This window comes from Crocodylus porosus, unplaced genomic scaffold, assembly GCF_001723895.1.
Source record: "Crocodylus porosus isolate Cpor-Errol unplaced genomic scaffold, CroPor_comp1, whole genome shotgun sequence".
In the NCBI taxonomy this organism is placed as follows: Eukaryota; Metazoa; Chordata; order Crocodylia; family Crocodylidae; genus Crocodylus; species Crocodylus porosus.
The window spans coordinates 33,244,997-33,268,756 of NW_017728914.1; the positions used below are offsets into that span (position 1 = coordinate 33,244,997).

Here is a 23,760-nt window from a genome sequence, read left to right on the forward strand (position 1 = left end):
TGTCTACACCCCCAGAGCCAGCAGCACCCACCTCACCCCTCGCAGGCTTTCCCCGCCGCAGCGCCAGCTGGCCCCGCGTCACGTGACACAGCGGCGGGGTGGTTCATTCCACCCCCCAGGGCTCTTGGTTGAGCTCGCTTCGTCGGAATGGCGTCATCGCGCGCCGGCGGCACCCCCTGACCCCGGAAGGGCTTGCGGCGAGCACTTCCGGTGCGGCGGCCAGAGGCTCCTGAGGCGGCCTCGTTTTCCGCCGCCGCCCCGGGGGCTGTGGCGCCGCCTGGCCCGGGCATGCTGGGCCGGCCCCGCCCGTTGCCGCTGCCGCCTCCTCGCGCTGCCCTGGCGGGGAGGTGAGTCCGTGTCCCTCCCCACCGCTCTCAGCTGAGGAGGGGGCAGCTTCGGCCCGGCTGAGCGGGGCCCGGGGTGCTTCGGCAGCCTCTGCTCAGCGTCCCCTTGTGTCTGCCTCTGTACATACCTGCGACCTCGCTTCCTTCCTGCTTTCTTATCACCTGTCCCCTGTGTCAGCCGATACATCCCCAGGGGCCTCTCTTTTCAAGGGAGGCTTGTCCCCTTCCTTGGTGGGGTTTAGCCTACGATCCCTGTGGGACATCGAAAGGGCTGGGCCAGGCCTGTCACTCCCTTTTGCCATCAGGTGCATGCGAGGGGACCCCCAGTGACTGTGGGACCGTCTTTCTGTCCCTCCCTTGTCCACGTCTCTGGACCGTGTCCACCAGGCTCTGTGATGTCTTCAGAGGCCTAGTCATCCTTGGTGGCAGTCCTGTGACTAGGTGATTCTTGGCTTACTGACGGGTCTTCAGGTGACTTCAGAGTCCAATTCTTGACCCGCAGATGCACATGCAGTAGTTGCAGGACTGTCCATGGGTGGGGAGAGTAATCTGTAGGGCAAGAGCTCTTTTTTCTTTTCTTTTCTCTCCTCTGCTTTGAGCGCAAGGTGCTTTACCACGAAACTTTGGCAACCAGCATGCATACCCAATAGTACTGTGTCCCACAGGCTGAGAGCAGGGTATGACTTTTTATTCTGAAACAGACTTTATTAAGGGAGGACTGGAGTCAAAACCTCTCGGAGTAAGAGGAGGATGCAGTCACTGCTCTTTGGCCTTAGTGCGAATGATTAGTCACAGCAGCTTTTGTGCTTGGACGCATGTCTGTTGCAGACTGAGCTTAAGATTGTTATGCTGGCTTTGATGGGCCATTGGTAAATAACAGTGTTTAGCTACCACAGTCCTGGGCTGGATTTGACTTCGTAGTCTAGAAGATTTTTATTTCTGGTCCCATGATGCAGCCAGCCCCAACCTCCCCCGCCCCCCGTGTGTTATGGTTTCTCTGCTGTGCTTCCACCAGCCTCTCTCTTCTGTGTTTGTTCTTGTCATATGAAAGAGTCTAGCAAAGGACTGGCTAACTTGGGGAAATAAATGAAATTTCAAAATAAGAGATGTATAGCTGTTAATACTTAAGTGCTATTATTTTTTTAGGGCAGGCTTATTTGCTAAATGCAAGTGCTGCGTAAATTTAGGCATTTCTTACTTTGTAAACATTTTGTCACTTTAGTAATGGAGGCTCCATATGATGGCACCGAAGTGACTGTAGTAATGGAGGAAATAGAGGGTACCTACACCTATGCATCTCCAGTGCCATCAAAGAAGAAAAAGAAATATAGAAGTCCTGGAGACCAGGGGGAAAAGGCCAAAAAACCTAGGTGAGTTCCTTTCTGTCTTCCTCTGTCAGTTTCCATTTGTGGCTGTTTTCAAGTGTCTGAGCAGGATTCCATTTCTTTAGTATAAGTTACCTCTGCAGTTTACTTCGGCTTGTACATCACTCGGAACACGTCAAGACAAGTGTGATGTGCGTGCTTTTCTGATCAGTGCTATTGCATGCCCGGAGCTCACCATAATTTGCAGTTCTGTAGCTGCAGTATTGTGGTAGATGCTGTCCCTTTGCTACAGAATGACTTGCTAGAATCTAGACCAGTGGTTCTCAACCTTTTTGGACTTGGAGCACCTCTCACTGGACTTGAGGCACCTCTCCAGTACTTTTGTGAATTGAGTGGCACCCAATTTCAAAAATTGTTTTATAGATTATAATGCTTACCTCCTTGCAGAGAGATTTGGGGCAGGAGTGGGAGATCATTGAGGCAGGGATGAGCCTGAGCCTGAGCCTGCTCTTATCTGCTTAATTTATTTGGTTATCCACTCGCACCTTGCAGCACCCTTTAAAAGTTCTGGCCATGCACCCTAGTTGAAAATCACTGATCTAGATTTTAACCTTAGAGGAGATTATGATTATGATTGCTATTGCCTGCAAGAATGTGTACTAGATTAATGTGTATCCACAAGATGAACAATAAACTTCAAGACTCAAATATGCTTCAGATTTCAGTGAATTACTTATTTTGCTCATTCTCCTCACCACCCCCAATACACTCTTATCCTTTTCTGCTTATGGAAAGGCTAAACTATTATAGTGGTCTCATAATTGGCCCTGAGGCTAGCATAAAACTGGTGGCTTTATTTTACATTTGATCTTAAGAGAAAAACTTGCAGTATTACTTTCTGTTTCAGATCAGCTTACCTTCTCTACTACTATGATATCTACTTGAAAGTACAACAGGAGCTTCCCCATCTCCCACAATCTGAAATCAACAAGAAGATCAGCGAGAGCTGGAGGCTGCTCAGTGTAGCTGAAAAAAGCTACTACTTGGAGAAGGCCAAACTAGAGAAAGAAGGACTGGATCCAGTAAGTCATGTTTCTTACCTATCCTGACCTTGCCTGCCCTTCTTTACTGTATGAATTATAACTTCCTGTTCAATTTGCTTTTTTCCTAAAGAGTACGGTGAGTAAAATACTAGGAAAAATCATGACCTGTAAGCTACTTCTGTCTTGGTGCAGATTTGATGTGCATCTCTAATTGATCCCAGCGTGTTCAGAGGTAGCTGGGCTAGCCTTTTCCTTAGGATTAAAAAGCCTCCCTATTTCTTTAAACTTTAATGTGTTTTGAGTACAGTGATATCTGATTATAATAGACTAAGTCATGATATAATACAGCAGGATGTAACATGATCTAGCTTCCCAGGTGCTGCATTATATCAGAAGTAGATTAGCCATGTGCATGAGGTGAATATTCTAAGATAACTGCCTTGTGGCAGAGCATACCATGGCTGTATGGGAGAGTCCCTTCTTTATAAATACCAGTCTAATCCTGATGGGCTTAGGCTTGTTGTGGGAGGTAGTGTGCTTGGGAGTGTGAAGAAGGGAATTTATTTTGTTGCCCAATCTTTGTCCAGCCAAAGAGCATTACTAGTAGGCTTCAAACAGATTCTGCCCAGTACACACTCATCAGAAGCATAGTGAGCTTTTTTGTAAGGGCTGGTAAAGAGTAGGGTTAAAATAGGACTAAAAATTGAGGATGGAGTTTTGGAGGCTCTGTCAAATGTGGAGGAATCTTCAGAGTGTCTTTAGAAGCCTGTGAGTCCTGATGGATGCACTAAATGTCCCCTCTCCCAGCACCTTGATTGCAAATTAAACTTTCTTTTGAGTCTTGCTCCTCTTATTCCCTTCTCTGTTTTTTGTCAACAGAACTCCAAGATGTCGACTCTGACTGCAGTAGTTCCAGACATTCCAGGTTTCCGTAAAATTCTTCCTCGCTCAGATTACATAATTATTCCCAAAACCACTCTCCAAGAGGACAGGAGCAGACAGCCCCTAGAACTGTGTGTGGCACAGGGCCAGACTGCATCCGAAGGAATAACAGCTTCTACCAACATCACAGGGGTCTCCCAAGATGCAGTACAAAACATCCTTTCTGTAGACTCGAGCCATGTTGGCATTTCTGAGCAGTGCATTGCCTTTGAAGGACTGGCAGAAGAGTCTGCCTCATTTGGTCAGTCAGACACTATAGAAGAAATTGTTGCCTCAGAGATTCTTTCTCATTACGTCAGACCCATAGCAGATAAAGTAACTGGAGATATCCTCTTGGATGAGGCTTCTGGGGAGATGGGAGAAGGGCAGCCATATCAGACGACCAGTGTGGTAATCGAAGAGACTCTGGTTAGCAGCTCCACAGACCTCTCCAACGGGAGCATTGCTGTGGCACGACCTCAGGTTTCAGACAGTCTCTCTGTGGTAACAGTGGTGACTGGGAGGGTAAGTTAAGCTAGTAACCACTGATAACTTTATTTCCGTTAACTTGCTGCCTGCTTTTTTCCTGTAGTCTGCTCAACCAGCAGGTCAATAGTGATGAAAGAACGTTTCATTATTAAATGAGTCTGAAAAGGCTGGGGTGTTTCCCTATCTCCCACTATTAGCCCAGGCTTCAAAAATGATTGCCCTAGGCTTTGGGATGGGTTCCATAGGGAGCATTTACACATGATAGTAATGTCGCACAAAAAACTCCGGTGCAGTTGATGCCGGAATTTATTGCTCCCAGGCTCAGTGTTTGCTTGTGTGCCCAGGATTGCAGCCTCATGTAACTGCACGCTGTACAACAGTACTCGTGGTGGGCAGTACTATCCTAGAGTGGAGTTAATTTACTTACTGTGGCCTAATAGCGCTGCATGTTTAGACAGCGATGCTTTACTATAGAGCTAATTAGTCAACTCTGCAGTAAAGCGTCTTGTGTAGGTGAGCCCAGAGAGACACTAGAGCTTTATTTTGTGGGGTTCAAACACTTTAGTTTCCCTGTCTTGTCCTGCCCTCTGCCCCCCATTGGTTTCCTAGCTACAGAGGATTGGATGGGGATTCTTTTGAATTCTGGGGTGTTACTACTTATCTGGCAAGACTCAGAGAGATCAAGCAGTGTCTGCCCAGGAGCTGAGTGCAGTGCTTTCAGCATGCTTGTGGCCTTTTCTAGACTGAAGAGATTGACAGTCTGATCAAATCTGCTGTGCAGCCTTTGCTTCTTTGAACATGTCACTTGTACAATGGTGCCTCTGAGCATAGCTGTGTGATGCACTCTGAAATCTTATATTGAAGGGACTCTTGATAGAAGTTTAGAATACAGCAGCATGTAGCCGTTGCTTGTTGTATAGCTTTCCTTTTCATGATTTTTAGGATACGGAGGAGAGCAGCTCTTCCACGCCCCCCACACAATATATTATGCTGCCTTGGCCAGCTCATTCTGTTGTGGAGAATCCGACATCAATCAAACTGGTAAGTAAAGGAGGAGGTTGTGTTTCTGTCAGGCTTTCTTTGAACTACCATTTCTGCAATATCACTGAGCTTATCTATGTCAGTCTGTTAATGTGTGGTGGCTAACACCTTCTGAGTCCCGGCCTAGACAAAGCCTTTAAGAGTTTAATCATATTCAGCTCCTTATTCCTAACAAGATACATCACACTAATTGCAATTTCCTCGCTAGTTGGGAGGGTCTGTATGCCCAATGCTACAGCTTTAAATAAACTTAAATGAAGTTTTATAATGAATGCATAACACAATCAGTACAGTGGCCTTTTGTGTTGTGTAACTTGGTATTCAGCTGGTGATGCGCTATGCATGTTGTGAGGGGCATGTGAGCGTGCTATATAAAATTGTCCTGGGACAGATATGTTGCTGGACTAGCATGTGCTTCATGTTCCAAGGTATTTTTTTCATACTTATAGGAGAATGAAATATATATATATATATTTTTTTAAGTGGGAGGTTAGTTCCTGTAGGAGGGGGAGCATTTAATGACAAATTACACAGCTGTGAAATTCCTGAGCCCTTGCATTAATTAGCCCTTAGTAACAGGGCCTAGGACTCTGAACATAAATGTCCTGTGACACTGAATCTTGCTAATCTTTTTGAGGGAAAAATACTTTCTGCACATCAGCTTATGTAAAGTGTATAATATTACTTGGCTCATGGGGGTTAATTAGCTAATGTTTGTAACAGGGTTACCAGTAGAAAGTGTGTATTGTGGGTTATATAGTTCTGTAGAGAAATTCTTGGCAATCGTTTTGTTTTAGACAACGACCTATACCCGCAGGGGGCATGGAAATTGCACCAATCCTGGCTGTTCCTTCACTTACGTCACCAGGCACAAACCTCCAAAATGCCCGACATGTGGGAACTTCCTGGGAGGGAAGTGGATCCCAAAGGTATTGTCCCACATTGTAGATAACCTTTGCTTTTTCTAGTGATTGACATTTGTGTGAATACCTATGAAATCCCAAAGCTTATAGCCTTGGCAAGTCAGAGAGATATGAAAATGAATTGCTGTCCTTTTCTTTCAAAGTCTGTGTTGGAACAAGTTGCTGGTGACCATGAGTTAGATGGAGATTTGCAATGAGCTTGAATGATATTGCTTCTACATTTTCTGCCCCTGTGATGAAGATACTCTCTACACAAGTGGTATCAGTCTGAAAGAAAGGGGGAAACCTTATCAGGCCCCGACACCTTTATAGGGTTCAGTTCCCCCGCTTGTGGTCTGACTCCAGTTCTTGTAAGGTTCTCTTGTAGCACTCATCAAACTGCACACAGATCAAATGAGTTTAGACACTCCAGGATGTAAGTTTAAGGAGGTTAATTCATGCAAGTTTCTATCAGTCCAAAAGGCTTTGAGTTTCTCCTTAAATCGTCTTTGTTCTTCTGTTGTGTGGTAATTCACTGTGAGAGTTGGGTGCTTGTGTGCATGTGCGTGCACAAGTCTGTGCATTGCCAAATGCATTTTGTTTGACCAGGATTTATGGGTACTGCCTTGGTACAAAAAAGGCACCCTGCACGTTCGCAGAAAACTAAACTGAAGTATACAGTGTCAAAAGCAAATGGCTTCTGTCTGAAAGTGGTGTCTCCTGGTGTGTTCCAAGTAACCCCTGAGGTGACTGGAACTGAAAGATATTAGAGGGAACATGTCATTTCTGCATTTTGACAGCATTTTTTTGATTGTAAACAGCTTTGTTGTTTACAGTTCAACCCTTTAAATATCTGCATCAGTAGTTCTTGTTTAAACCAGTGCAAGAAATACAGAGTTGAAGCTGGAAGTGGAAATACACGCATCTTGCTATCTAGTGAGGAAGGGCTTTGGCCTAAATGTCTGTATCTTGGGTCTTCCTGTAAAAGATCCTTCGTTGTAAACTAAGCATAAAAGCCTCTCTTTAAAGTGAGTTGCATATGAACCAGCAGTATTCATAGGTGCTAGGGTCGGAAGGGACCTCAACAGATCATCATTGAGTCTGACCCCCTGCCTAGGCAGGAAAGAGTGCTGGGGTCAGATGATGCCAGCCAGATGCCTATCTAGCCTTCTCTTAAAGACCCCCAAGGTAGAGGAGAGCACCACCTCCCTTGGAAGCCCATTCCAAATTTTGGCCACCCTTACCGTGAAGAAGTTTTTCCGTGAAGTTTTTTTCCTGATATCTAGCCTAAATCTGCTTTCTGTCAGTTTGTGACCGTTGTTGCTTGTTACCCCAAGAGGCACTCTGGTGAACAGAGCATCTCTGGTCACTTGCTGCGTCCCACTAATGAATTTGTAGGTAGCCACAAGATCACCTCTCAGTCTTCTCTCACGAAGGCTGAAGAGGTCCAGGTCCCTCACTCTAGCCCTTAACTATATGAGTGGCCCTCCTCTAGACCCTCTCAAGTCTATCAATATCCTTCTTGAAGTATGGAGCCCAAAACTCGACACAGTACTCCAACTGCGGTCTGACCAATGCCGCATAGAGGAGAAATATCACCTCCTTGGATTTATTTGTCATGCATCTGCTGATGCATGATAAAGTGTGGTTAGCTTTGCTGATGATTTCGTCACACTGACTCATGTTAGTCTTGGAGTCCACTATGGCTCTGAGATCCCTTTCCGCTTCTGTGCTGTTGAGAGGGTCACTGTTGTGGATGTGCTGCCAGAACACTGTATTTCTTGGTGATCCTCCCTCTAACTCAGGTATCACTAGCTCAGAGGGCCCAACTGTTATTTGGCCATTGTGAAGGAAACACTTCTGACTTCATTCTGTCTAGGATAAAATATCTTTTGAGAAGTTAAAATTTCTTCTCTTGAGGAACGCGTACTTCCTGAATTCCTCAAAATGAGTCTTTCCCAAGTGATTGCAGAACTCTCACACTAGTACACATTGTTCTGGTCCCGCAAGGTTATACATATAAAAGCCAAACTGCACATTCAGTTCATCTGAACTCTTAGACTGAGTTCAAAGCAAGAGACTGGTTTAGAGAGTTGGAGTTGTGAAAGAAAGGGCCTCCCACTAGGAGAAAACCATGGATGACTTATGCTATGAAGTAAGTAGTGCTGTGGAAATGGCATGATGGGACAGCTCTAATGCTAATGAGACATTGGCTGTTTGAGGGGATATGTGTTTCTGTTTTTATATATTTGTGTATCCTCAGACTCGTACCATGCTTTTAAAATCAGTGTTAAGCAGTCCTCAGACGAGATTTGAATAGAAATCATTTTCCTATGAAAGTCCTAGAGCTCTGAGGAATCTGGGTGTCTTTTTTTTTTATTTGTTTTCAGGAAAAGCAACCCAAAGGCAAAGCTGAGCCAAATTCTGGTGTCTCTGTCAGAACACCAGCAGCTAAACGAAATCAGCAGCCAGTAGTTACAGATCAGACAGCTGCTCGAGAAAATGCCTCCAGAGCTACTTTGGAAAGCTCTGAAGCTGTCAGCCAGCTCCTGAATGCTGTGCCTATTGGGGAACAGATGCAAGAGACTGAGTGGGAGGAAGTGATCATCTCTGAGGCTCACATCCTTGCAAACAATGTGCAAGCGGAAGACAGAGGGAATGCTGCTGCTGTGTCGTTGGCTCAGGAGAGCCGTGTGCAGGGGGATGCTTCCTTAGAACAGGTGGAAAAAGACAGTGCGGGGTTGGGGCTTCAACCATCCTCTGAGGTTACAAGTCCAGCTAACCCTGCAAAGAAACCAGTGGGGTGAGTCAGTTCCAGATAACTTATAGAGGTGTTGGTCTGTTACATGTGGCAGCACTGGCAGCACTAATCCAGTGAAATATGTAAACTTTGCCAGCATCCTTGGTAAGACCTACTCTGTCCTGCCCTGTCCCCTGCCAGTATGGGGTTTCCCTTGGAGATGTTATTCTGTGAGTCAAAGCCAGCTTGCATGATAAAGTGAATTACTGGGATAAATCTGAGGCCAGATTTGTTCTTTAATTCCCCACCCTTGCACAGTGTGGTGGGTACTGATTGTGCTTCCTTCTGGCCTGCTGCCTGCTTGCACTGCACTAATGTGCGTACACTGTGTAACATTCATTGCAGCTGCTGCTCTTGTCTTTTAGAGTTGATGCTCCTGCTACTGTACACAAAGGACAAGAACTAAAGATCAAGCCAAGACCCAAACCCTCCTTGCTTGCAGCAGCAAGACCCATGAGAGCAATCCTACCTGCCCCTGCCAGCCTGGGGAGGGAAGCCAGCACAGAGCCTCCCAGCACCAGACAGGCCTTTCCAAATAATGGTAAGAGCAAGAAACAACCCATAATGTTCTTTGAAAGAAGTAGAGGCTTCTGAAATGTGGGCATAAGGAGTCAAATGATGCATAGTAAGTGTCTTGATGTTGCAGTGTTTTCTGAGGAAACTTGAATTCTAGTACTTGTCTGAATCACCAGTTATATATTGCTCACTGGTTTGTATGGTAGTGTCTAGCAGACACTTTACACAATCAGCCTTCAATAATGGAGCAGCTTCTCGCCATTTGAGGTTGTAAGCTGCAAACTTCCAAAAGCTGCTTTGGTCATTTTGGGTTCAAAAAACAACAGGTCCCATTTGTCTCATACCTACATTTGCACAAGCTGCTAGGATAGAACTAAAATCCTAGTAAAGATGCATCTTGCACATCTAACCTACTGTGTTCATCTCTTTTTCAAGATAAGCTTTCCCCTGTGAGAACCTCAGGCCTGAAGCCCAGTACACTGAAGCAGCTGGGTCAGCCTGTCCTCCAGGCAACTAGTCTTGAGGAACAAAAGGTAAGAGTGTTGCTTGCTTTTCTAATCTGTATGCTGTCTGCATTGGATTGAATTGGCTGGGTACAAGGTAGGATTTCCAAAAGGGCCTGAGTGTTGAGGAAATCTAGTAACATCTTGGAGCTGGGATTTGTGACTAGTGCCACTTAGCTTTTGGTTTCTCTGAGGCAGAATAGGCTAGTGGCATGAACACACGACTTCTGAGCTAGGAAGTGCTGAATTCTGTTCCTCTGTCTTGGACTTTTTCTTCATATTACTGGTTTAACACCTCACTAGTTACCTCATAGGAGCATTTTGAGGATCTCTTAGTGCTTGAGGGTGATGTGTGATAAGTACTGAGTGGTGTTCTTGCATTTGTTCTGTGAAAGTGCTGCATAGCTAGTGATATATGCAAAGATGTTGGAGTAATTCTAGTTTAAATTAACACTGTAGTATACAAGCAGCATGCTAAAATACAGCCTGGTTTCATTTTAATGTCTTAATAGTTCTTGTTTGTGAGTGAGTGACTTGTGCATCCAGTACCAGATTTCTCAAATGTGTTTTCCTCTTTTATGTTCAATCTTACAGCTCCACAGTAGCCCAATCAGCGGGTCATCTCAGGTGAAAGTAGTGGAGGTTAAACCAGACTTATTCCCTTCCTACAAGTATAGCTGCACTGTGACTTTGGTAAGTGTCTTTGACAGTCTGTGGGAACACCAGTGAGCCTCTTGAGAAGTTGCAAGAGTCTTCAAAGGCAGTTGCTTTCATCTTCATCATTAGCTCTTTGGCTCTGATAATTACAAATTTGAAAAGCAATTGTAGGTGTTCAAGAAATCACTTCTATATGTGGTCTCCTTTGAAGGTACAGCTTGGAATTTGGTGTGCTCTCATTTTCAAGCAAGTACTGTGTTGATGAAATAAGGTGTCCTAACAGCTTTGAAGTTTCCCATCTAAAGCTTAGGGAATGATAGGGCAGACTCTTTGTATTATGTATGGTCTGTGTCTTGAAGGTCACCATTAGCAGGGATCAGGTAGGTCAGTCTCAGTATTGGAATAATAGTGTCCTTGAGAGTGCCTGTTACAGTGGTAGGTTTTGTGAGGTGGACATGCATCAAGTAGGGATTGGAATGAGAGGTCAGATCCAGCTCATAGTCATGAGTTACATTGGCTTCCAAGAAGAATGGTTCTGATGGTCTGGTAAAGTGAATTACTGGGATAAATCTGAGGCTAGATTTGTTCTTTAATTTCCCACCCCCACACAGTACAATGAACCAGTGCCAAAAAAACAAAGGACGTGTCATATTCCGAGTACTCTGGGTTACACGGCCGTTTATGATTTGATTTCTCAGTTGGGTAGCTCCTCTTTTTTTCTATAGGATAGCTCTAATTTGGGGCCTTTAACGCTTTCTGGCTTGTATCTCCACTTGTCTGAGTGAGTCACTTCATGTATTGTATGTCTTCCATTGCTACCTACGCACTGAACCAGAACATTTTAGTGTTTTGATGAAATCCTGTTAGATACTTTATGTCCTAACGTAACCTTAATCCCTTTCTGGCATTAGTATGAGAGGGTTAAATAGGACTATTTCTGAATTTCTTTCCCATGCCAAGTGACCATCAAATCAAGCCTAAGGTCTATAGATTAATTGAACTGTTTTAATGTAAGTAGCCAAGCCTGTTTAAACCTTACTGTCAGGGATCACATTCCTTCTGTGTCCTTCCAGGATTTGGGACTAGCAACTTCACGTGGCAGAGGGAAGTGCAAGAACCCATCCTGTAGTTACATATACACGAACAGGCACAAGCCACGTATCTGTCCCAGCTGCGGCTACAACCTTGCCAAGGACAGACCTGAGAAAACAGTGAAATCCCTGGTGAGTTGTTGTCTTTCATACTGAATTGAACAGATTGCCCTGGGGTTTGCTGCAGTCTCTTGAGTCTCTGTGTGTGCGGAGAACTGATTGCCACTGCAATATCTTGGTGTCTTCTAGTGCAGCATTTTTTCAACCTGTGGATCGCAACCCAAAAGGGGGGTCCCAAAAATGTATAAAAGGGTTGCAAACAAACTTTAAAAATGGATTCTCCTTTAAAGGAGAAAAATGTGGGTTACCATGGCTTTTTCCCTTGCAGGGTCTCAGAGTTCCAGCCTGCAAGGGGCTGCTTGGTGCCATGTATGCCCTACACAGTGCGGGGCTGGGGCATGGGGGCAGGGGACAGCAGGTTGGGAGAGAGGGAACTGGGTCAGGACTGGCCATCAATGTTTATGAATGAGTCCTGGTACAAAAAAGGCTGAAGACCACTGTTCTTGTAAACTAAATCATAAAAAAAAATTGGGGGGATGTGATTGGAACACTCTTAATTTTGACTGTAGTGAATATTTTTGAACCCGGGGGAATCAGTGTTAGTTTTGTTGTTTTTTGGGTTTTTTTCCCCCCCAGTAAAGTTAAGGAAGAAACATCTTGATGATTACAGTGTTTTAGTGTTTTCAGGCAGCTTATTGATCGTCACACTTTTTCACAGGAGTGCTTTTTCACTTTGAATGAAACTGCAATCTCCAGTATTTTTCCTGAGGAAATGCTGAAGTTAATTTTGCTGACTCCTGTTGGAGGCTATTTTACCATCCTAGTGACTGTACTCTATTCTATTCAGATTAATAATGATCACTTTTACCACTGGCTGCCTCTACATTTTTAACTCCCCCACCTGTTTTTCAAGGAAAGGACATGTAGGAGAAACCCTTCCACCTCTCACCTTGACACTGCCTCTCTGAATTTGAGGTGAAAATTCTCAGCGAGTCTTATCTCCAGGTTATAGCAAATGTCAATTCACTGTGTCTATTGTGAACAGCATCATCCTGTTTTCAGTGGCTTTTGACTCATACTCCCACTCTGACCTGTTGGCAGACGGAGGCTCGGACTGGTTTTATTTCATCCTGTGAAAATTTTCACAACTGTCTTAGCTGCTTTTCATCTAATTTGCAATAGATTGCATAGAATGAAAATAACAAAACCTGTTATTTTATGACACTTGCTCTTTGCCTCTGAGCCAAAATCTGCAAAATTTTACGAAAGAAGTTTTGAAGTTCATCTCTGTGGGTTGTTGCTTGTGCTGAACTGGTTTGGACTTTTAAGCGGTTTTCCCCATTCCTGACTGGCATGCTCACTCAGCATGTAAGCTGGCTACATTCTAATTTGCATTTGATTTGAATCTTCCAGCTGCAATTTATTTTGAAGAACAAAATTGTTTTGCTTGTTGTATAAAACAGAAAACCCCTGCACTCAAATAATACCATGTGAAACCCACACATACACAGATGCCTAAGGAACCTTACTTTCCTTTTATCTGCTTCCTTAATACAGTATGCTGGTCTTGCATTTTGAGAGAGAGCATGAGTGTCCTGTTTCTTCCTCCTTTTGGATTTTTTCTGGACTTTTTTTTTTTTTTCCAGCATTAGTATTCCTAATGCACACTTTGTGCGGGAATCAATGCTATTTACAGTGCCCTTGGACAGGCCATTTATCTCATCACTAGACTAGACAGAAAACCAGCTGAAACGCTGGCCAGGATGGTTTGTTTTACTGATTAAGTGGATTAGTCTGTTACTGTCTCTGCTTTGTTGAGCCCCATAGTGCTGAATTCCTCCATGATTCAATTTGGTTCTTGTGGGAGACTGGCCACTACTGCTCAGATGAACCAGACTCCTGTATTTTATATTTATTTTTGTGTATTTGGTACTATGCAGTATACCTGTAGCTTTCTCTTACTTGGTTGCTTATTTCCTCCCTGTTTTTTATCTTTTATAGACTATCTAGGATGATTGAACATGTTGGAAAATTTGCACCATAGCCTGCAGCTTAAGGAAATTATGTGTTTAGCAGGAATGTTAAGGGTGTGTGTACTTTTGCAGCCCTTGCCTTGCCACTGTTTATACTTGTTAAGCTATGGTAGCTTGTACAGTTGTCGTGCTCTACCTGTGTATAGCAGTTCTAGTGAAGTGCTAAATGGGCCAACTACAAGTTTCAGAGAGAGCATGTTTCCTGGGTACAAGACTGACATAGATTTTGTTCCAGTCTAACTTAAATTGATTCCTGTGCTTGGGTAGCATATGTACATGCGTCTCGGATCTACTGTTAGGCTCCAGGAAACTTAATGCTGTATTCCTCTGAATAGGAAGCCTGAGTATTTTGGCTTTTTGTAGGAGGTGAACTCTGGTCCCCCTGATGTGCTGAACACTAGTGAGCCCTTAACTCAGGCCCAGAAAGAGATCCAGCGCCAGTCCACACTGCAGCTGCTGCGCAAGGTAATGCAGATCCCGGAGAACGAGTCAGAACTGGCTGAGGTCTTCACACTCATCCATGAACTCAACAGCTCGCGGCTCATCCTGTCCAACGTGAGTGAGGAGACGGTCACCATAGAACAGACCTCCTGGTCAAACTACTATGAGTCTCCATCTACGCAGTGCCTCCTCTGTAACAGCCCATTATTCAAAGGGGGACAGAAGTAAGATCCTGTTTTAGATTTGACTTTCATCATCAAACTGATGTTCTGTGTATATAAATGTGTCTGAAGTAATGCTGCTTTATCCTCTTGATATCAAAGCCAGGGTAAACATTTTCATTTTAACTTGCATCTCTGATGGAGCTTAGGGTTTTGTGTGAGATGTTCTTTAGTATGTCTGGGTGGCAATTACAATCTCTCACATCTAGGGTTTGCTTTTGTATAGCAGGAAAGCTTCACTGGTGAGTGTCCAACAGGATTCAGCTCTGGATTTGACACTGACTCTGTTCCTCATTTTCTGTTCCTGATGATTTGCAGTGCATAATGAGTCTGAAAGATGCAGTAGTGTAAAATGGCAGAATTGTAGATGTGCTGTGGTAACTTGATGCTTTTCCCAGTCTCACTTTTTTGCCAGAGTGCTTGCTGTATGTGACCTGTTTATTTTTAATGGCTTGTGCATTGAGTGTCAGCCTGCAAATGATTCCAACCCTCTTCAGAACCTGGGCTGAGAATCTTGGAGTTTCTTTTCTCTGAACATTGAATCACTTGCTTTCCCATTTCCTAAGCTAGTACCAGGCAGGTTTGTATACCTGGTGGATAAGTTTTTTTTTCCTGCTTGTTCATTACAGTTCCCTGGCTGGCCCTCAGGAGTGCTGGTTGCTGACTGTTAACCGGTTACAGGTGGTTACTGCTCAGGTCAAGGTGTGTTTGAATCTGCAGTGCCTGGCCCTGCATAGCTTCACTGATATCTACACAGGTAGGAAAAATGATCAGTAGGTTACTCTATAGAGACACCAACCTGCATAAGCTGTAAGCTGGGGACTGAGGCAAAGTCCTTTTTTGAACCAAAAAGTGTTCTTCTCCCTACCTTAGCAGACTGTTTCTTTGACTGAGACTTGTACTGCTTATCCTCCTAGTTCACAGATGTGTGCGAATCACTAAAGTGGGAAATGCCCCACCTAACTGGAGCAACCCTGTCTAGAAATGAGTGACTGACTCTGTTCTGTGTTGTACACAAAATCACTGAAATATGTGGGATGTGGAGCTGTGGGCTGAGGAGATGGACAGTCAGTGTTCATTGCAGGTTTTCTATACAGGGTGCAGAGCTGGATTGACTTTTGTGTTGCTTCCTTTCCAGCCGTGTCTTTAAATTTAAGAAAACTCTCCAGAAGCTCTTTAGCCATGCTCTTTCTGACCCTCTAATCAAGCTTGGGTGGTTTGTTTGCTTAGCAGTAAATGAGAAGTGTTGCATTTTACACTGTGTTTGTGGGTTTCCAGATCTTGTAGTGGTGTTTAATTACAGGCCTCTTCAACGTGGGCAACAAGCTGTTAGTGAGCCTGGACCTTCTGTTCACAATCCGCAACCACATTAAACTTGGAGAGGATCCCAAAGTGGCAGTTAGCAGTATCCTGGAGTCCGTGCAGGAGCAGACCGGTAGGGTTGTTCTCCTTCAGTTATTCTGACCTGGCTGCTTTCACTGGGAACTTGAGGGAGCTGGAATCTTAATACAATAATAATATCAGATGGGGAAAAGTTGATGAACTCTAGATTGATAGGAGAGGGCTCAGCACTCCTTGGGTTAGGTTTCTCTTGGGCTTTGGTTTTGGTAAAAAGCTCTACTCTGCATTTATAAAGGTAGAGTTCTCTCTGTCTATATATAAACCAATGGATTTATCTGTAACTGTAGTTAATGTAAGAAACATTAATGCTTGTGGCTTGGTAACTCACATCTTCTGTATCAGAGAGAACTGTTTCTTCTTGGGAACTTCATCCCCACCTTCTAAGCGTTGTAGGGAATTCTTTCTCCTTTCAGTAACAGTTGGTAGGTCAGCAGCAGGATGTAGTTATTTTGTGAATTGGCCTCACTTGACCAAGAGCAGCAAGAATGATGAGCAGGGGAGCTCATACAGGAGGTCTGGATTCCTACTTCAACCAGAAGACACAGGCATCCAATGTAGACACTTAGTAGTATGGTGAAGCGAGGCTGACAAGGGAGCTGGGTTCCAGTCAGGCTGTAAAGATAATCCCCATTGCCTGTGGAGATAGAGCACAAAGAACAGCTATTGAACATTATATGCTGGGAAAATGAAGGTGATGAGGCACCAGGGAACAGCCTGAGAATTAGGAATGTCGTGGGTATTTAAATATGAATAGTGTATTCTTTCTGAATATCCACCTGCTCAATCTTTGGTAGAAAATGAGCATATTCCATTAATTTCCTCCCCTCCAGACAATGAAGCTTATACCTCGTGGCTTCATAAAGAAGTGTGTTTAGCTAGGAGTCTCTTTTGATTAGTGCCAACAATTTTCATTTAAAAATTATTTCTGGGGGTGTTGAGTGATTTTAAAATGATTGAGGAACAAAAGGTCTAGTTGCAACATATCCTTGTTGGTCAGGCTGAGTGTTTGAAGCTTAATTTCTATAGCTATTCTGCTTTCAGAGGAGCCCTGTCCAACTTTTTCTTGAGGCTTTTTCCTTACTGGTGACTTCAGCATTGGACAGTCCAAAGGGTGGAAAGGAGATTTTAAGTTATGTTAGTGTCTCCAACTATTTCAAGGCTTCTCCTTAAAAATTGCTCCATTAGATCACGCCTTGTCTATTTTATACAAACCTCTTCATCTTTGGGGCTTTGAAATAGTCTTTTTTATTATTGAAACAGCAAGCAGTTCACTGAACAATTTTGTACAAATTTCAGCAAGAAATCTGGAGGATGGTGCTTGTTCTGAGCAGTAGCTCTGATGGTGGCTAGTTTTGCTACCTTTCCCTATCCTTTTGGAAGTGAAGCCTCTGTGAATGAAGTTTGACTCAACAATGCAAGTAGCTTTAAATAAAGCATTCTTTTCTTTCCAGAAAAAACTCTGAGCCCTGATGAGCTGAGTCAACTCCAGGAGTTGCTGTGCAATGGCTATTGGGCATTTGAATGCCTCACCGTCCGGGACTACAATGATATGATCTGTGGAATTTGTGGCATTGCGCCCAAGGTGGAGATAGCTCAGAGAAATGAGGAAAATGTCCTGGCGCTGAAAAACGTTGAGGTATGTTGAGACAGTCATCTCTTCTACTAGCACTTCAGACTGTATTTGAGGGTTTTTCCACTAATCCTGATTTTTAGTAACTTGTGAGGGTTATGTGTGCTTTTCTCCAGCTGATATCTCACAACCTGGCTCACTGACGTCCATTTCCCCTCCGAGTGGAACTCCCAGATCATAATTCTCTTGCTTTTGACTTGGAAGCATCCTCCTTTAATAGCAATTTCTCTGAGGTGTCATAGTATCCTTCCATAATCCAGAAGGAGGTGGTATGCTGCATTCCCTGTTCTCTAGCTGATTAATCTACAATCTGTCATCTCCCATTTCTATGAGAAGCAAGCCTGGATGTTTGATTAGCCCAGGGCAGAAAAAGGAGCATGGTGTCTGCTTGGTTTGTTGGGCTGAGCAGTGTCCAAGTTGGCCTTCCATCTCTTTTTCAAATCAAAGAGGATTCAGAGCCCTCAAAGCCAAGCAGCTTTTGACCTATATGTTTTCTTCCCCGGCAGTTTACCTGGCCAGAATTCTTGTCATCTAGCGAGGTGAATGTGGAAGACTTCTGGTCCACGATGGAGACGGAAGTGATAGAGCAGGTGGCGTTTCCTTCTAGCATCCCGATCACCAAGTTTGATGCCTCTATTGTTGCTCCTTTCTTCCCACCGCTGATGAGAGGGGCGGTGGTTGTCAATACTGAGAAGGACAAGAACCTTGATGCCCAGCCAGTGCCAGGTAACTCACTCAATGAGCTGGAGGCCCCTGGGTGCTTTCAGCAGTGGTGATGCACTTCTTTTTCAGTCGATGACTCTTTTGGAGAGAATTGTGAAACAGCAGTTCTTAAAAAAGATGCTTTAGATCCTCCAGTCCTCAGTGGGGCCTTAGGTTAGCTTCTGGTCTTTTTGATTATGAATGCCATGCTTGGACTTGGGTCTGCCACATGGAATTTTAATGTCTGCCTGGGATCTGCTGGACTCAGGATGCCATTAAAGCTGAGGAAATGCTCTATATCCCAAGTACAGTTCCCTGTTGAGGATTTTATGTGGGCAGTAATCACCTGGGGCTTATGAACTTAAGTGTTCTGTGTTCTCTATCTTGAAAACTGGTATTTTACAGCTTCAGATGGTTCTTGTGGGTATGCCATTTTTGAGATGCTAACGGAGGTATAAGAGGTCTGTAATGGACTTGGAAAGGAAAAGGTCTAGCAATTGATATCATTGCTATAGTACACCCATCTAAAATTTATTATGGGTTAATACTATTAATATGTTGGCTCAGAACATCCTGTATGTTGGAGTCGGATATCAGAATCATTCACTTATGGTTCCCTGTTGAGAGCTGGGTTCACTTTGAGTAGCTCTTTGCTTAGTAGATGGATACACATACAGATGCACTGAAGCTTGCACCTAGCGTTGGGGGAAACCTGCCTTCCTGGGCTTAGTCCCTTGTATGGAGCAGTGCTGTTTAGCAGAAAATGAACCATTGACTTCTTCATTCCTGAGTTGCTTTTGGAAGAGAAGCTCAGTACGAACTTGGTGATAGCATGTGTCATGTCTGAAGGAGAGACACGCCAGCAACCAGTTTTCAGAGGGAACTAAAACAACAATGTAATTGTGGACCAAAGAAGTTCAGGCTGCCCAGCATCCCGCCAACAGCTGTAGCTGTACCAGCTGGCCCAGGAGAGGGCCTCTACAGTTGCATGGCAGAGAAGCAGCAGGCAGGCCACTGTAGACAGGGGCTTGTGGGCTTCTGAAATGTTAAGCTGAGGGCTGCAGAGCCAGCTCCAAGGCGTAAGGGGGGGTTGTATTGCAGTGTTGATGCTGCAGATGTGTGTCTTGGACTAAGGGGTTTCAGAATATTGAAGGGGGCTGAGTGCGCTCATTGGGACAATCTTGCCCTGCCAGTTTCTTGAATTGGTCCCTGTTAAATATTTTGATTCCAGTAATAAAACTCCTAGAACCTCCCCAGAAAAGCATCCAGCTGCTGGCTTGGTTTGGGGTGAGGCTGGCCATCAGCTTCTCCTTAGAGGCTGGGATGGTTCATGTGATCCACTGCAAGCACCCACTTCTGGAGAACTGACTCAGCGACTTCTTCCCTTTTGAGGGTATGTGCTGAGTGCTTCTTCCTTTGGCAGGTAATGCCAGTGCCTTGGTGAGGCTGCTTCAGGATGAGACCTGCAAGCTGGAGCAGATTGGCTCCTACGATGAGGAGCAGCTGCGGGACTTTCTGACGCAATGTGGAGTGCCCTGGGAAGTAGCAGATACAAAGGTAATAGGCCTGTTCCCCATGCACCAGGTCATGCCCCCCTACCATCTTCTCTTCAATTGGTAATGTGTAGAGTACCTTTTGCTCCACTGTACTAAGAAGATGGGTGGATCAGAGATCATGAGTCCCTGCCGTTTGCAGGTTGACTGATACACAGTTAAACAGTCAACCCTTGTGGGTTAGAGGAAGAGAAGCTTGTAATTACCTTGTCATGGGCTTCTCCTCTTGGAGATGTGCATCTTCCCTGTTGTACTCGGCATGAAATTAAAAGCTTGTTAGCATATGTTCAAGCAGGACTTGTGTGAGATGGCACTTAGCCAGGCCCTTTTTTTAGGAGACTCCTGGGCCTTCATTCTTTATTCAAACGCAGGCCTTTCTTTCTGTGTTTTGCCTAGGACCAGCTCTGTTACTCTGTCCTGGCCCTCTATGACTTTGTGCTAAATGGGACAAGTGCCAAACAAGTCTCAGCCCAGCACACAGGAGGCAAAATCTACAAAGTGTGTCCACACCAGGTAAGGCCGGTTGGAAGTTGCCATCTGTTTGCTTGGCAGATGTGAGTGGCAGGTGCTTTAATCAGTGTTTGACACATTGTTTGCACAGGGAAAGATTTGTCCCCCCTCTCCTGGAAGTATAAACAGGAGACTGATAGTGAGTGGAGGGGAATTGGGGATTCTTGTTCTCCAGCTCTTTTCAGGGGGTGTCAAGGTGACTTGGTCTTAATAGTCCCAGAAAGCAACATTTTTTTGAAGGAAAGAATGTAAGGTTGGGGTGAGTAAGAAGTTTCTTGACTCTGCCACAGAGTTGGGATTAAAAAATAATCCTTCTCTGCATGAGTCACTGTTGACCTGTGTGGGGAGGAGACAAAACTGAGGGGGCACTGAGTTGACCAGCTAGTTAAGAGAAGTTGTGACCATTACACTTGTAACTGGGAGTTTTTAAGCAAATTATTTTGTTCTCTTTAGGAATTTTTGTTTTAGGTTTAGTGCAGTGCAATGCCCCAAAGTTGCCAGTTTGTTTTTCTCTCTCCTTCCTAGGTGGTGTGCGGCTCTAAGTACATCGTGAGAGGGGAAAGTGCCCGGGACCACGTGGACCTGCTAGTCTCCTCACGCCACTGGCCTCCTGTCTACGTGGTTGATATGGCCTCTGCCGTGTCATTGTGTGCGGACATCTGCTGCCCTGACCTGACTTCCCAGATGTGGGGAAAGAACCAGGGATGCTTCTCTGACCCCCTGGAGCCGCCAGTGGTTAGTTATATTGCAGTCCTTGCCATCTGCCAGGCTGAAAGGAATTTTCAGCATTGGTACCAGTCTTGTGTCATCTGCAGCTATGACCCTGGGGGTGACTTGGCATCCTTTTATTAGGCTAATTCTAGAGTGCAGCTCTCTGCCTCTTGGAAGGTGTCATGGCCTGTTCAGTGTTGTTACTTTTACTGGTACATTCCTCCTGGGAACAGTTACAGGCAATACTTGCTGCTATTGCAATTCACACATGTCCTCTTACACATGCAGTATGCACTAGTGATATGTCTTAATTGCACAGCTTGTGGATGTTGGAGCTTGTGGCCTGTTCTTAAGACAGTGCCTTGAGTCATGCAACAGACATTTTACTATTAGAAAAGCAGGGAAGCTGGAGAGCAACAGGGATGTAGTGATGATGTTTTCCTGCCTGTTTGATGGCTCAGCATGGGGTTTGGGCTGTATGAGGCTGCCCTCTTGGTGTCTGTGGAGAATACTGACTGTCTCCTTACCCCCTCTTCCCGAGGTCATAATTCTCATCTTTGATTCAAGAAAGAGTTAGGATTTTCCTAGTCTCTTAACAGGTGTGCACTCAGCTGGGTGCATGGGTGAGTGTGTAATATAAAAGAACTCTTTTCCCCTCTTCCAGTATGTGTCCTGCCCAGAGCTGCTAGACAGGCACTACAGTGTGGATATGAACATAACTGAGCACTCTGTCCAGCACCCAGTCACCAAATCTGCAGCCCGCCGAGTTGTTCACGCTGAGGCAGAGGCGAATGCCCAGAGCGACCCAGTGGCCCGGCACCATTCTATTTCCTTGTGTCAGGAGCTGGAGCCTTACAGTGTCATCATCGCCACCATCAACGACAGCAAAACTAGCGACATTCGCCAAAGGCCGATCACCTTTGACAATGCCACCCACTATTACCTCTACAACCGCTTGATGGACTTCCTCACCAGCAAGGAGATTGTGAACCAGCAGATCCATGAGGTGGTACAGAGCTGTCAGCCTGGCGAGGTGGTGATCCGGGATGCCCTGTACCGGTTGGGGGTAGCCCAGATAAAAACAGAAATGGAGGAGGGGGAAGAGGAACTCCAGGAGGATGATAAAGAGGCTGCTGAATAAGCTGTTTTGAGCTTAGTTCGCTTATCTCTTTCTAGCCAGGCAGGTAGGGGTGCTGGGGTGGCTTTGGCCAGCTCCTGGCAACTGTCAGGTTTATTTGCGTTAGCTAATTCTTTACGCGGAGAAGCTGTGATTACAGAAGGCTTTGACTGCTTACACTGACCAAAGAGCTGTGTGCTTCCTGAGGGCTGTCACTGCTGCCGTGAGCATGAGTTTCCTTAACATCCTTACAAAGAGAATGGGATTCCTTGCCAAGGTGATTCTTGGCCCCATCAGTGTGTGGAGCAAAGTGCTGCTCTTGCAGGAAAGGAAAGTAGCAGAAAACAACACAGGGCTCCCCCCAGACTGTTTTGAATGAATTAGCAGAATACACTGACCTCCCTGCTGTGGGATCCTATCTGGCCTCTGGCTGTGCTCTTAAAAGACGCATGCTGACCGGTCCTTTTAATAGCTGGAAGCAGCCAGTAATGTCCAGGTGGCCACCTAGGAGACGCTGGTGCCCAAGACAGGAATATGCAGTTGTAAGGAGCTAGATGGTGCCATATTGGTGTCCGGGGTCACTGGCAGTGCAGTGTAGCAGCTGTGTGGCTGTGGGAGTGAGTTTCTAGGACAGTGGATCCCTAAACTTGAATAATGAATTATTTAGAAGCTGCAGTGCCTAGTGAGCAGACTTGGTGGAAGAAAGAGTTGACAGAAAAGGGTTGTCAGAAAAGGGTTGTCATTGCTTTGACAAGCCAAGTGATAGCAGGTTTTTTGAAGCTTGAGGTGTGCTGTGTAAGGCAATGGTTCTTGAAGCAGGAGAGGTACCTGAGTCCTGGGCACCTTACTGTTCGTTTGTGAACTGTTGCATCTTGTCTGTAAACTTCGGACAGTGCCGATGATGGCACTGTAATCTGCATACTATCCCTATGACCAAGCTTGAATTGCAATGAACATCTGTGTCTCAGCAGCCAGAGGCCGTGAGCATAATGTAAACTCTTCATGGGCCTCCCTGGTTTTACTAGTCATTTTGCTTAGGCAGAGTATGGTAGGGAGAGCTGCATCTGCTTATCTCTCTTGGCCCTGTGCAAAGTGTCATATCCCCATCCTGCTCTCCACAAACTTGTAAAACCCAAGTGGGTCTCGTATCCTCCACACTGCGTTGACTGTTCCTTTTGAGGAGCTTGGCTGAGACCCTTTTCCTTCCAGCATAGTTAAGCAGCTACTTTAAAGCCCATTTGTAAGCTACTTGCATTGTCCTCTGACTCCCTTCCTTTGTGCTGGTCATCCTTCTGGATGTAGGCATCTGCTCCAGACAGAGAGCTGGGATGTCAGGGCATTGGGAAACTAGGACAGAGTTTCTATGAGAGGACACGGGACGTTCAGAGATGCATAGTATGAAAATTCCCTTCTGTGAAGGGGAACCTACTGAGTACCGTACTGTAAAAGTAAATGTATTAAGTCTGAGCAAATTCGGTAATTATGCTTTGGGGTTTTCCTGTTAAGAATGTTAATTTATTAAAGACATTAGTGACTTTTTCAGTCTGTGATAAAGTTTAATAAATTATCTCCAATTTTTTTGAGTGAAACAGCTTGGCTACTTGAGTTTTTGTGAAATTTAGACATCAGGAAAAGGGTATGTGCAGTTTGACAGAGATATACATTGTTTGCAGTTGACAGGTGAAAAGTCTGCCAGCCTTTCAGATCCACATGGACTTTAGGCCAAGGTGAGTTAGAGAAGTAAAACTT

At 44.9% G+C, this 23,760-nt stretch overlaps 1 protein-coding gene across 2 annotated transcripts; it reads left to right on the top strand.

Annotated features, from left to right (window-relative positions):
- Window positions 1–241: 241 nt before the first annotated feature.
- HMGXB3 (HMG-box containing 3) lies at window positions 242–23,603 on the top strand. 2 transcript variants are annotated; one of them, XM_019535213.1, is made up of 20 exons: window positions 242–347; window positions 1,567–1,714; window positions 2,577–2,751; window positions 3,592–4,158; window positions 5,065–5,163; window positions 5,961–6,092; window positions 8,456–8,868; window positions 9,231–9,406; window positions 9,817–9,914; window positions 10,479–10,577; window positions 11,615–11,764; window positions 14,089–14,390; window positions 15,017–15,144; window positions 15,691–15,822; window positions 17,240–17,424; window positions 17,925–18,144; window positions 19,544–19,677; window positions 20,070–20,186; window positions 20,709–20,918; window positions 21,559–23,603. In XM_019535213.1, exons 2-20 carry the CDS (start codon window positions 1,569–1,571, stop codon window positions 22,033–22,035), a joined length of 3,960 nt encoding a protein of 1,319 aa, XP_019390758.1. In that variant the 5' UTR covers window positions 242–347; window positions 1,567–1,568; the 3' UTR covers window positions 22,036–23,603. The 2 variants fall into 2 exon arrangements, with proteins under 2 accessions (XP_019390758.1, XP_019390759.1); XM_019535214.1 differs by lacking the exon at window positions 5,961–6,092.
- The last annotated feature ends 157 nt before the right edge of the window (window positions 23,604–23,760 follow it).

Excerpts from the sequence above, each read along its gene's own strand:
- HMGXB3 (XM_019535213.1), top strand. The coding sequence starts at position 1,569 with ATGGAGGCTCCATATGATGGCACCGAAGTGACTGTAGTAATGGAGGAA. Across the intron at positions 15,823-17,239 it reads GTCCGTGCAGGAGCAGACCG|AAAAAACTCTGAGCCCTGAT; the intron begins GTAGGGTTGTTC and ends TTTTCTTTCCAG. Across the intron at positions 20,187-20,708 it reads ACAAAGTGTGTCCACACCAG|GTGGTGTGCGGCTCTAAGTA; the intron begins GTAAGGCCGGTT and ends TCTCCTTCCTAG.